Here is a 10,808-nt window from a genome sequence, read left to right as displayed (position 1 = left end):
TTCAAAACCTGTCTGTACTTCTTTCTAGCCATAATACCTTGACTTCTTCTGAAACTCACTTTAAAAATAAAATGAGAACAGGAATTTCTCCAATGAAGGACATGAAATGGTGTATGAATAGGCCTGGGCCCAGAGACCACCACTTGGTGAATGCGTTTTCTTTCTGCTTGCAATCCAAGGCTTCTTCTTGCCCCTGGAGGTTCCCCTGGCAGAGAAAGAAGCCAAGTTTCACCAACAATGGCTCCTGAACATGCTTCACAAACATCACCTAGGACAGACGGATTGAAATAGGCCTGAGGCGGGTTAGGGCATTTCTGGGTACCAGATCAAAGGGGACTTCAGGAGATGTGGATAGCAATCCACGATAACTTAGAGCCAAGTCAGGAATGAATCTTTGGGAGCTAGTTACAAATGGGTTTTTCCGTCCTCTGAGTGACAAGAGTAGGATATATAGGGGCCAGAACCTGTGACAACTCTAGGAGGGGGTTCCCCGTTCAGGAGAGAGCATTCCAGAGCTCAGGAGAGGAGGAGAGGGAGCTTCTGTTGGTCACCTGGAACCACTAGCAATCCATAACTATGACATATTAACTTCTTTGAAGGTTTGAAGATTTGAAGATTTTCAGCCTTCCAAAATAGTGTGGATTTAGTTTGCAAAATTAAATAAGGGCTGCTTGTAATTAAGTATTTTGGGGAGGTTTTCCCCACTTCCACTGCACCAAGGTGAAATGTGAGTAATTTTCTCTGTAGTCCCCTGGTTTGAGGGAGAGAGGTTAGGTAGAAAAGGGGCAGGATTATTTCTAGTTCATCCTTAAGCGTGATAGTAGCCTTTGGGGTCCTGGTCTTATGGAGAAGTTTCTGGGTAGGATTCCACCATAAACTCAGGAGCCCTCACAAGCCAATGCTTGGGTTCACCAGGTAAGGCAAATGCCCTCAAGGTGAAAGCCAACTACTTAGCTTCGCTTACCTTGGTAGCTTCCTGCTTTCACTTATTTTTTTGGCCTGAATATTTCTTATGTTTACCAGCTCATGGATGCATTTCATTTTTAAAAATATGTGTTTTGTCTAGCACTTCTAGTTGTTTTTAGCAAGAGGGTTAGCCTGAGTCCCTAGGTTACCATGTTGCAAGACAAGCCAATGGGCAATTTCAGCCCTTATGTGGCTTGATTTTACTGCTGCATTTGGCCCTGTTGACCACTCCCTCCCCCTGTTCTGTTTTGGTTTCCTCTACTACTCTGACCACTCCCATTTGGGCCCCTTCACAGGCTTGCCCCTCTTCCTCTCTCTGTTCCTTAAATGTTGGTTCTCCAGGCCTTAGCCTCTGCTTCTCTTCTTATTCCTCAACCTCTCACCACTTGTTTGGCTTGGAGCTGTGACTCCCAGATGTCTCTGGTCCAGACTGTTGTGAGTTACAGCTGCCGGAGAGTCCTTGCCCTCTGAAGGTGTCACAGGCACCTCAAGTTAAACATGTACAAAAACAAACTCATGACCCCCCCCATACCTTACCCCATCACACGCTAAAAATACTACATCCTCTATGTTCCTTGCCAGCCACCTAAGCCAGAGCCCTGGAAACCCTCCCTTTCATCAAGCGCTCACCACCAGTTTGTCACCAAGTCCTGTTTATTGTGCCTCACGTCTCGTCTGTCCTTCCACACTGCTTCTGCTCTAGATCAAGGCCAGCATTTATTTATTGCCTGAATGGCTCTGACTGCAGCAGCTGTAACTGGTGCCCGCTGCGTTGGCCCTTCTAGTTCATATTAGATACAACAGCCAGTGATCCATCTGAAACGTCTCTTTAGCCAGTCCCGCGTAAAACCCTTCAGTGGCTCCACTCAGGATAAAGTCCAAGCTCCTTTGTATAGCATTCAAGGATCTTTATGATCTCTCTAGCCTAGATGAGGGCCTCCCCCTAATTCTACATGAAATTGCTGGCTATCCTGGGACACACCGGCTGTTCCACACTTCCCCGCCTTTGTTCATGCTACTGCCTCTGCTTAGAAGGCTGTGTCAGGCTGGGCCCAATCAGGAGAAACCACATAGTAGGCACACAGAGACAGTTTAATATAAGAATTTTGAACTGTAATGGGATTGAAGTAAAGAGTGATCGGCTAGTAAGAAGTGAAGAGAAATCTAAATAATTTAGGAGTAGCTGAGTTCTAGGGATGAGATAGAGAGCCCAGGAAGAGGCCCTCACCCCCAACCCCTGCCCAAGGCTGACACCCAGACCTCGATGGACAGGGCATGGTGAGTGAAAAGGGTGAATTTCAAGCTGAGAGATAAGGAAGGCGATAAAGGATAATCAGTACAGGCTCAATGCCCCTCACTCACATTTGGCAAATATGTCACTTTTCAAGCCTCAGCTCAAGTGCTGCCTCCCCCATGAAGGCTTTTCTGGCTCTTCTTCCCCGTCCATCCAGGTGGAACTGAGTCCTCTCTCTTTGTGAGTGTAGAAAGTCTTCTCCCTCCCTGACACACATAACTGTATCCTAGTCATACTTCTACTGGGGCACTTATGACGGTTGGTTGCATTTTTTGTTTACTTGTTTACTCCCATTTTTGGTTCCCAGAAAAAAAATACAGGACACCAACTTAAATTTGAATACCAGCCATTATTGCATGAGACATAAAAATAAAGTACTTATTGTTTATCTGAAATTCAAGTTTAACTGGATGTCCTGTGTTTTTATCTGCTAAACCTGGCACCCTTCCCCCACCTCCACCTCCAACTATGGTCTTCTTAATGGCAGACCATGTTTCTGGCTGACCTCTGAATTCCCGTAACTAGCCCAGTGCATGACAGTTAGTGCTCAATTAATGACAAGAGAATATTGACTTCTCTGGCTGCAGGCTTGAGAATGACTGGAGGCAGTTGAGACCTCAAAGAGACCAGTTAGGAGGATGACCAGTTTTGGGAATAAACCATTCCCCAAATCACGAAGGCCTCCACAGAATAACATTGGGAATAGAGAAAAGGGGATGCACTTGCGAGATTTAAAGATTTGAGGACCAATGGGTAAGGGAAGTGACTGAGCTTAAGGAGTCTAGAATGTTGCTCACGTGTCTGGCTGGTGTCACTGGATGGAGGTTGGTGCTGTAGAGCAGGCAAGCTCGTTGATGTGTGGCTTAGAGCAGGGTAGAGAAGCATGGAGAATGGATCTGAAGGAGTGAACAGTACATTTACAGGACAAATATGTTAAGTCTGAAGTTTCAGAGGATGTGCAGATAGAGGTATGGGAAATATGGACTTGGAGCTCAGAAGGAAGGACCAGAGAAGGCTCAGAAGGCTGGAGGTACAATGTGTGTACCATCAGCATGGAAGTGATAACTGAAACCATGGAAGTAGATAATGTTGCTCAAGGAGAAGAGTGGCAAGAGATGAAGGCCTATATCAGAGCCCTGAGGAACACTTAAGAGGCAGTGAGCAATAAAGGAGCCCCCAAATAGTCTGAGAATGAGCAGATGGAGGGGTGGAAGAAAAAGCAGGAGAGCATGGGATCAAGGGAGTCAAGGGAAAGTAGGGTTTCAAGGAGGGTTGATAAAGTTGAATGCTTCTGAGAGTTCAAAGGACTAAAGGCTAAGAAATGGCCTTTGGGTTTAGTAATCATGAGGGCACTGGTGCCCTTAGCAGAGCTCAGATTATATATATATATCACAGTGCATCACAATGTCAAGTTTTTTTAACGCTGTGATATATTTGAGCAAGTTTAAGTGCAGAAGGAAAGGAGAGAGTCAATAGAAAAAGGTTGAAGAATGGGGAGGTTTGTAAATAACTGAGACCAAGAGCCCTGATATGGAATCCTGAGTGCAGATGGAGGAATAAATCTGGCTACAGGAGGACATTAATAATAGTATCTAGAACAGAGCATGATACCTCGAGGGCCATGAACTTCTAAGGAATCTCTGAATGAGCTTCATCATCTGTGAACCCCCTAAAATTGTTTACCAGCTTTACACATCAGTGTTTTTTTTTCAGCATTTTTTTTGGGTGGGGGCGGGGGAGAATCATTGGCTTTTATGATTCTCTAAGGACTCCACAACTCCAAAACAGGTTAAGATGCACTCCTCTGAACAAGAAAGGTAATCTCACATGGCGCACATTCTAGATCTTTGATTTCTCAGTTTTCTACCCATCTTCCCCTTTTAAAGATGAGACATCATCTAGTCAGCCAGTCCACATGTACTCTGTCATAGGGATCTCTAGCCAGGGGAAATATGGCAATCCCTGGACAAGAGAGGAGGCAAGCCATTGGCAGGGGCAGGGGGAGCATATGGAACCCCCGACCTTGATTCCTGGATGAAAGAAACCTAGAGGGAAGTTTTGGGTGCTCCCTGAAGCTGGAAAAACCATCATTTTAAAGCCACCGATAGTTTTCCATCTTACAGGAGGTGGTGACTTGATGCCCCTTTGGAGACCATGCTATTATTCTGGGAAGACCACTCAAATGGGCCATGTAGTTTTGCAAATGTGAAACAAAGACTACAGTAAAAAAATGGAGATACGAGAGCCACCTGTGGCCCCTAGGTGTGAAGGTGCTCTGCCTGGTGAGGTCATGTGCCAGGTGACCTCAGCTAAGTTGTAGGCAGAGATGTGCAGCTCTGCAGCTCTTTTCCTTTGGGGAAAATAGTTTTATTATTATTATTATTTTTTTAAGAGGATTTGGGCTGTTGTGAGCTGCAAACTGATATGAGTTCTTGTGGGAATGTGCCTCCTGAAGTTGCTGTTTCATCTGGGGCTTTGTGAGATGTTGGGCACAATCTTTCCGGGGCCCAGAATACAGCCTTGAGTTGGGAGGATCCTACTCCCTCAAGGACCAGCAGTTTTGGGGAGAGCCAGCCTCCTTGGCTTGGGTTCTGACCTGCCTCTTTTGCTGTGAGCATTGTCAGAGATGGCTTCAATTCATCTCCTTTAAATGGCTCTGAGAGTGAAGATGTCCAACGAGAGGGAGGGGCTGGAGAGTTTGGGGACTCGGCCAGGCTTCCAAGTCTTTCCAGCAGGAGCTCCCTAGCCCCAATCACCCTGGAACTGACAGGATGTCCCTCTTCACTCTCAATCAGGGCCAGGGCCAGGCCTTTCTGAGGTGTGTGCAAATGGTATGGCAGTGGTACCATTTTCTTTGGGGGGAGGGTGTGTGGAGACTGAGGATCTTGAATCACTTTGGAGGCAGAGAGAGTGGGCAAGGGTGTGTTTGACGGCAGCAAGAGAGCGCCAAAGTTTTGGGAGCACTCAGGACCGAGGCGGTGAACACAGAAGAGTGGAAGCAGAGGTTTGTTTCTCCTCCTTGACCCCGAATGCGCACAGCCCTGAGAACTCTTGCCAGCTCCTCACTCTAGCCCGGGTGAAAGGGCACCTGTGCCAAAGCAGGTAGGCACTTCCACCGTTTGGAAGAACTTTTGGTCAGCAGTGTCAAACGCCTGAGGTATCCCACCCTGAACCTGCCTTGCTGTCATGCATCCTGGCTGCAGACACTGCCTCTGCTCATAGCTGCCAAATCGACCTCCAGCCTAGACCTCCCTCCTCCACTCCAGACTAGCTTACCTCATGGCCTCCCGATGGGCCCTCCGGATGTCCCCCCGTTCCTCAGACTCTGCATGCTTTCCACACACATGTCCCCATCTTATTTCCAAAGAAGAAAATCATAGAGGACAGAGTCATAGGACCCAGGAAACAAGGTTTCACAGGACATGCAGAAGAGCTCGGAGCGATGGCATTGACTTCTTGGAGATGACGCAGGGACAGTGTGAAAGGCCAGGGTCAACACTAACCTCTTCCTCCTTCCAGATGAAGGTGTGCGCCTCTTAGTTTCCTGTCCTTTTTCATACTACTTGCCAAATTGAATTTAAATAATTATTTATGTAACTATTTATTGTCTGTCTCTAGGTTAAGCTTAAGGGCAGAGATCATGTCCCTTTCCCTTCTGTATCCCTCGTGTCTACGCAGTATTTGACATATAAAACGTACTTAATAAATACTTCTTGAATGAATAAATGAATATCCTTGTTCATCACCCAAGATGTAGGGCCCTCTTGGGGCCCTCAGTCCTTTCCTGCATTCTTAACCCTTTGATGCTCTGTCCTTCATCCCCCTAAGCCAGCCTCCCAATGGCCTCTCAGACGCTCTCTTGCCCTGGGCTGCTTCATGCAATGTGGGTAGTGAGCTCCCCATGCTGGACCATCTGCAAGTGGAGGCAGCGAATGCACCTGTCAGGGTGACCTGGAGGGTTAGGACACTGATCTATGAGAGGGGAGTGGAGCAATGTGTGATTCTCTGTGTCTTTACCCATTAAGCAAGGTCCCCAGGATGCTTGAGGTTACCGGTAAGGTAGGGCTTTCCTTACCGGTAACCCCAAGTCCCAAGTGCTGGGGATGGTGCAAGGCGTTGTGAGCTGGCCTGCCAGGACTGGTGCACGCACCTTTGCCACCCACTCTGTGTTCCATGCCCCCTCGTGTCCCAGAGCTGCTGGCTGGAACAAGCAGTTGGAGATCTGGGTCAGGTCTGCTGTGATTGCTGAGTCAGCCTGCAGTTGGGATGGTCAGGGCGTGATCTCCAGACACCTGCTTCTACACATACAGCCCCCACTGCCCAGGAAAAGATCTGACAAACCACAGAAGTAAATAAATAACTTAGAAATAATAAATAGGGGTCCAGCTCCCAGGAGTGAGTACCAGGTCCCCTCCAGCACAGGCACTTCAGCAATGCGACTGCAATGTATCTCCTCCAATTCTGTCTCCCTGGGACCTGGGCTGAGGCTGCCACCTCAGACACTGCTGGGTTCTTCAGAGGAGGCGTCCTGGGTCTGTGGTCTGGTCAGTGCCAGAGTCTGTGAGAAGTGGGTCCTAAGGTCTCCATAGCTGAGGTCTCTGGTGTCTGTAGGGCTGGGACTCGCAGGGTGAGGACCGTGGGCTGCTTGCCTGGCAGTCGTCCCTCTGTCCAGGGCTGATGCCCATCACTTGCCCCCATTTCTGGCTGAGGCCCCTGGCCCCTTCCAGAGGGTAAGATCCCCAGGTAAGGGTGCCATCTGCAAATTCTTGGAGAGAGCCGTCAGCCCAGGCAGCCGCAGGCAGTAGCTGAGAGCCGGTCCACCGTCCTCCAGGTGCTGTTGACGTCCATGAAGGTGACGGCCTCATAGTGCGTGGGTCGGCAGCAGGGCTGGCTGACCAGCCGGGAGCCCGGAGGCTGCCGCAGGGCCCTAGCGCCCAGCAGGCTGGCCAGGCTGAGGTCGTGCGGGGAGCGAGCCCGGCGGCAAGAGCCGCTGCAGAAGCCGAAAGACACCAGTTCTTCGGAGCTGTGGCCCAGGCCAAGCAAGCGCACCGGCACCATCTGCGAGCTCAGGCGGCAGTCCCGCGTCCCCGGGACCCGCGCGCGTCCGCCCCGGCCCCCGGCACGCGCCGCGCGGCCCCCGCGGGAGGGCGAGGGCCAGGGCGACGGCGGTGGGGGCGCCGGCCGGGGCGGCTGGGGCGGTGGCCGCCGGGCTCTTCCGCCGCACCAGCGGGCCGCGCGGCTCCCTGGAATGAGACCGAGTCAAGGGCGGGGTCCCGGGACAGCCCCGCCCCCACCCAAGCCCCTCACCCTCTCACCTACCCGGCATGTGGCCGGCGGGGGACGCCGGGACAGGCGCGGGGCCTTCGCGGGTGGCGGGGAGGCGGGGCGAAGGGCCCAGGGAGGCTTCGGAGACGCTGCTCAGCAACGCCAGAGCGGCTAGGGTTGGCCACAAGGCAGGCTGCACACAGAGACAAAGTGGAGCCTCAGGGAGGAAGACGGCACCCTGGTGGGCTCAAGGTGGAGGGGGCCCAGGGAGGGGTTGGGGCAGTGGAGATCAGAGAGGGTGATGGGCTCCTAGTTGGGTGTGGGGAGCTTAGGAAGGGCTTAGGTTGGAGGATGATGGGTCTGCTGCCTGAGGGAGCCCAGGGGAGAAATCAGCTGAGGGCAGTGGGCAATCACCTTCCTCCATCCTCCTGGTCCCTCCCTGACCGTTTCCCTTTCACTGCTCTCCCTCCCCAATCAAACCACCTTTCCTCAATACCAGGTGGGAGTCATTGGGAGAGCCACTCACCTGCCGCCTAGGCGGGGGCCAGCAGGGCAGCACAGAAGGGCCTCTATGTCCAGGCTCCATCTCTGTCAATACCAGGAGCTCCCATCAGCCTAGTTGACCTGTCCCCCACCCTCCTCTTGAGGCAGCTTGGAACGTTGAGAAATGAGTTATCCTTTGATCAGGTCATCCCTCCACTTCAGTGTCTCTCCAGGTGAGGAACAAGGAGGGGCTTAGGTAGCTGGACTCAACCCAGGAGAAATAGCTGCATCAGGAACTGTTGTTACCTGTCTCAGTTCTTACAACTCCACGAGATAAATGGTACATTTTCCAAATGAGCAAACAAGGCTCAGAGAATCTCAGCCATTGTCTAAGGTCACAAGGCTAGACCCACACGGCGGTGGGGGAGGAGGGAGGAGTGTGTGAAAGGGATTTTTTTCCCCCCAGGACCTTCCTGGTCTCTGCTGCAGGGATGGTGATGCCAGGACTAGCTGGAGAAAGGAGTAGCTGGACCTCGTTGGTCCCACAGAGAGCTTTCTCTCCACGGCATAGAAGAGGAAGCTGTGGCCTGAAGAATTAGAGTGCTGGCTGGTTGACCTGAGTCATGGATGACAGGAGGCCCAGGCCCCAGCCTGTGTTGCCCACCCAGCGCTGCTGCACCTTGAGCCTCTGTGATCTTTGTCTGGACCCAAAGCCTCCTGAGTTCTCTCTTTTGACCATAGATTGTCCGTCAAGAGCGAGCAGATGGTGGGAGTTGATGGACCCTCTGAGAACATGGGGCCTGGGCTCCCTATGGCCAGCAGGGGGCAGTGTCTGCCAAGCCTGCAGACTCAAAGTGGGGTGGGCTTTTCCTTACCCTCAGCCAGACTCAGGCCTGAGCAACTTCCAGGATGGCCAGCCAGGCCTCCACACCAGCCTGGTCTCTAAGAGCTGAGCCACCCTGAGAGCTGGTCCAGATCTGTCTCCCTTCCAGCTTCCTGTGAATCTGAGGGCCTGGCCCTGCTCCTAGAAGTTTCCCCATGAGCCATCCTTCTTGAGCCCAGCCAGCCTTTCTGAGCGCCACCAGCTTTTGTGAGCCCACAATGTTTCGCACTCCCAAACACCCCTTGGGGCCCCAGAGCCCTCATGAATCCTCACTAGCTGGCCTGCTCTTGGATCCCAGCTGTCACCTGCACCCCTACCCCCTGGCACACAGAATATCTGCATACTTGTGGGTCAGACCTCCTCAGGTCTCCGCCAGCAGCAGGTCCATCCCACTGAGATAGTACGGTCCATTTCAGGTGTGCTCGACTAACTGAATAGGGCCCCTGAGGGGCCAGGCCAGTGACTATTCTCACTGAGGGAAAGCGGGGCAAGGAAGCTTTCAGGGGCCCCTGCGCTAGAGGGAGCCCGGGAGCAGGTCTCTTGAGGGCAGCGAGGCCCTCTCTCTCCCTCCTGGTGGTCTGGGGCCACTTGGTCCTCCCCATCTGCCAGCCATATACTCACCACCGGGGTCCTGCGCCGTGTTCTTTTAGGCACCTTTCCTGGGACCAGTGCTGGACTTTCCCCCGCAGCTCAAGAGGCTCATGCCCAGGGCTGTGCACCTGGCAGTGCCTCTTTTAGCCAAAAGCGTGGCCTTGGCTGCCAGTCTGTGCCCTGTAGCAGCAGCAGGAGCCTCCCATTACAGTGGGCCGGCAGGGCTAGAACGGTCTGACTAGCGACTAGAGGGACTGAGGGGGCTGGGAGGGGCAGAGAGCTGCGCAGCGGGCCCAAGAGAGGGAGGATGTGAGAGGGGGTAGTGGGGGCCTCTCCTGCCTGCTCCCGGTGGAGCTGGGACGAGGGGTGGGCCAACAGGTTGGCTTACCGTGGGTCTGGGACGCAGCAAGGGCTTGGGACCGAGGGACCTGCTGCTGGCGGAGCCCGTGGGCTGTGTCTGGGGGCCGGGCCCAACTCCATCTCTCAGCAGCCTCATGCCTGCCGCCGTCCGGTGTCAAATTCCAGCCCCGGCGTCACCGGATCCTGGGGTGGGGCCCAGAGTGCCCCCACCCCGCCCCACCTTTCAGGGCTCACCTGGTCGCTCCACCCGGCAGGATCCGGTCCCCACCCCCCCGGCTCAGCTAAGTCCCCCAAGGTGAAGGGGAGGACGCTGGGAGTGGAGAACGCAGGACTGAGTGGAGATCCCAGGCGGTGGAGGCTCGGAAAGTGGGCGTTCAGAGTTTGTAGACAAGCGGAGTAGGGAGTTGGAGGCTGGGCTGAGGGCGGGAGAGGGAGGGGACAGGCTGGTCCCTGCCTTGGGCTACCAGCTCTCTGGTTTGCATCGTCGCTGGGGTTCTGGCTGGCTGCCCCGCAGTGACTGCTCTTGCCTCTCTGGTCCACCCCTGGTTTCTCTCAACAGACCCATCAAAATCTTTGGGTGGGCCAGACACTGCCCTGGGGGTTTCACGGTCTACCCCTGCTCTAGCCACCTCACCACTCCCTTCCTGCCCTGCCTGGGGCTTGGAGTAGAGACACTCCTGCAAACCCCGCTGCACACCCACACTGCAAGGACAGTGCTCATAGGAGTGGGTACCCAGGGCTGGAGTAGGGGAGGGTCACGGAGGAGGAACATTTGCGTTCAGGCTTGAGGTAGGAGCTGGTGGGTAGTATTTCAGAAGCCTGATTATGGCAATATGGCAGGTGGGGTGGAGGTTGGGTAACATGGATAAAGGTAAGGAAAAGCCAGATGCTGTGTCATACCAGGGACTCTGGACTTGATCCTAATGGCACTGGGGACCACCAGAGGGTGTCAGGCAGGTGCATGGT

General features: G+C 53.2%; 1 protein-coding gene across 1 annotated transcript; it reads right to left on the bottom strand.

Moving 5' to 3' along the window:
* Positions 1 to 3,711: 3,711 nt before the first annotated feature.
* ARTN (artemin) lies at positions 3,712 to 9,999 on the bottom strand. Its single transcript, XM_033113345.1, has 4 exons — positions 9,871 to 9,999; positions 8,052 to 8,113; positions 7,580 to 7,718; positions 3,712 to 7,503 (listed from the first exon to the last, which is right to left on the bottom strand). Exons 2-4 carry the CDS (start codon positions 8,109 to 8,111, stop codon positions 7,040 to 7,042), a joined length of 663 nt encoding a protein of 220 aa, XP_032969236.1. The 5' UTR covers positions 8,112 to 8,113; positions 9,871 to 9,999; the 3' UTR covers positions 3,712 to 7,039.
* Positions 10,000 to 10,808: the final 809 nt, after the last annotated feature.

The sequence above is a fragment of the Rhinolophus ferrumequinum genome, chromosome 9, assembly GCF_004115265.2.
Source record: "Rhinolophus ferrumequinum isolate MPI-CBG mRhiFer1 chromosome 9, mRhiFer1_v1.p, whole genome shotgun sequence".
In the NCBI taxonomy this organism is placed as follows: domain Eukaryota; kingdom Metazoa; phylum Chordata; class Mammalia; order Chiroptera; family Rhinolophidae; genus Rhinolophus; species Rhinolophus ferrumequinum.
The sequence above is the reverse complement of the archived record's forward strand: the minus strand, read 5'-3'. Positions and strand labels throughout refer to the sequence as shown.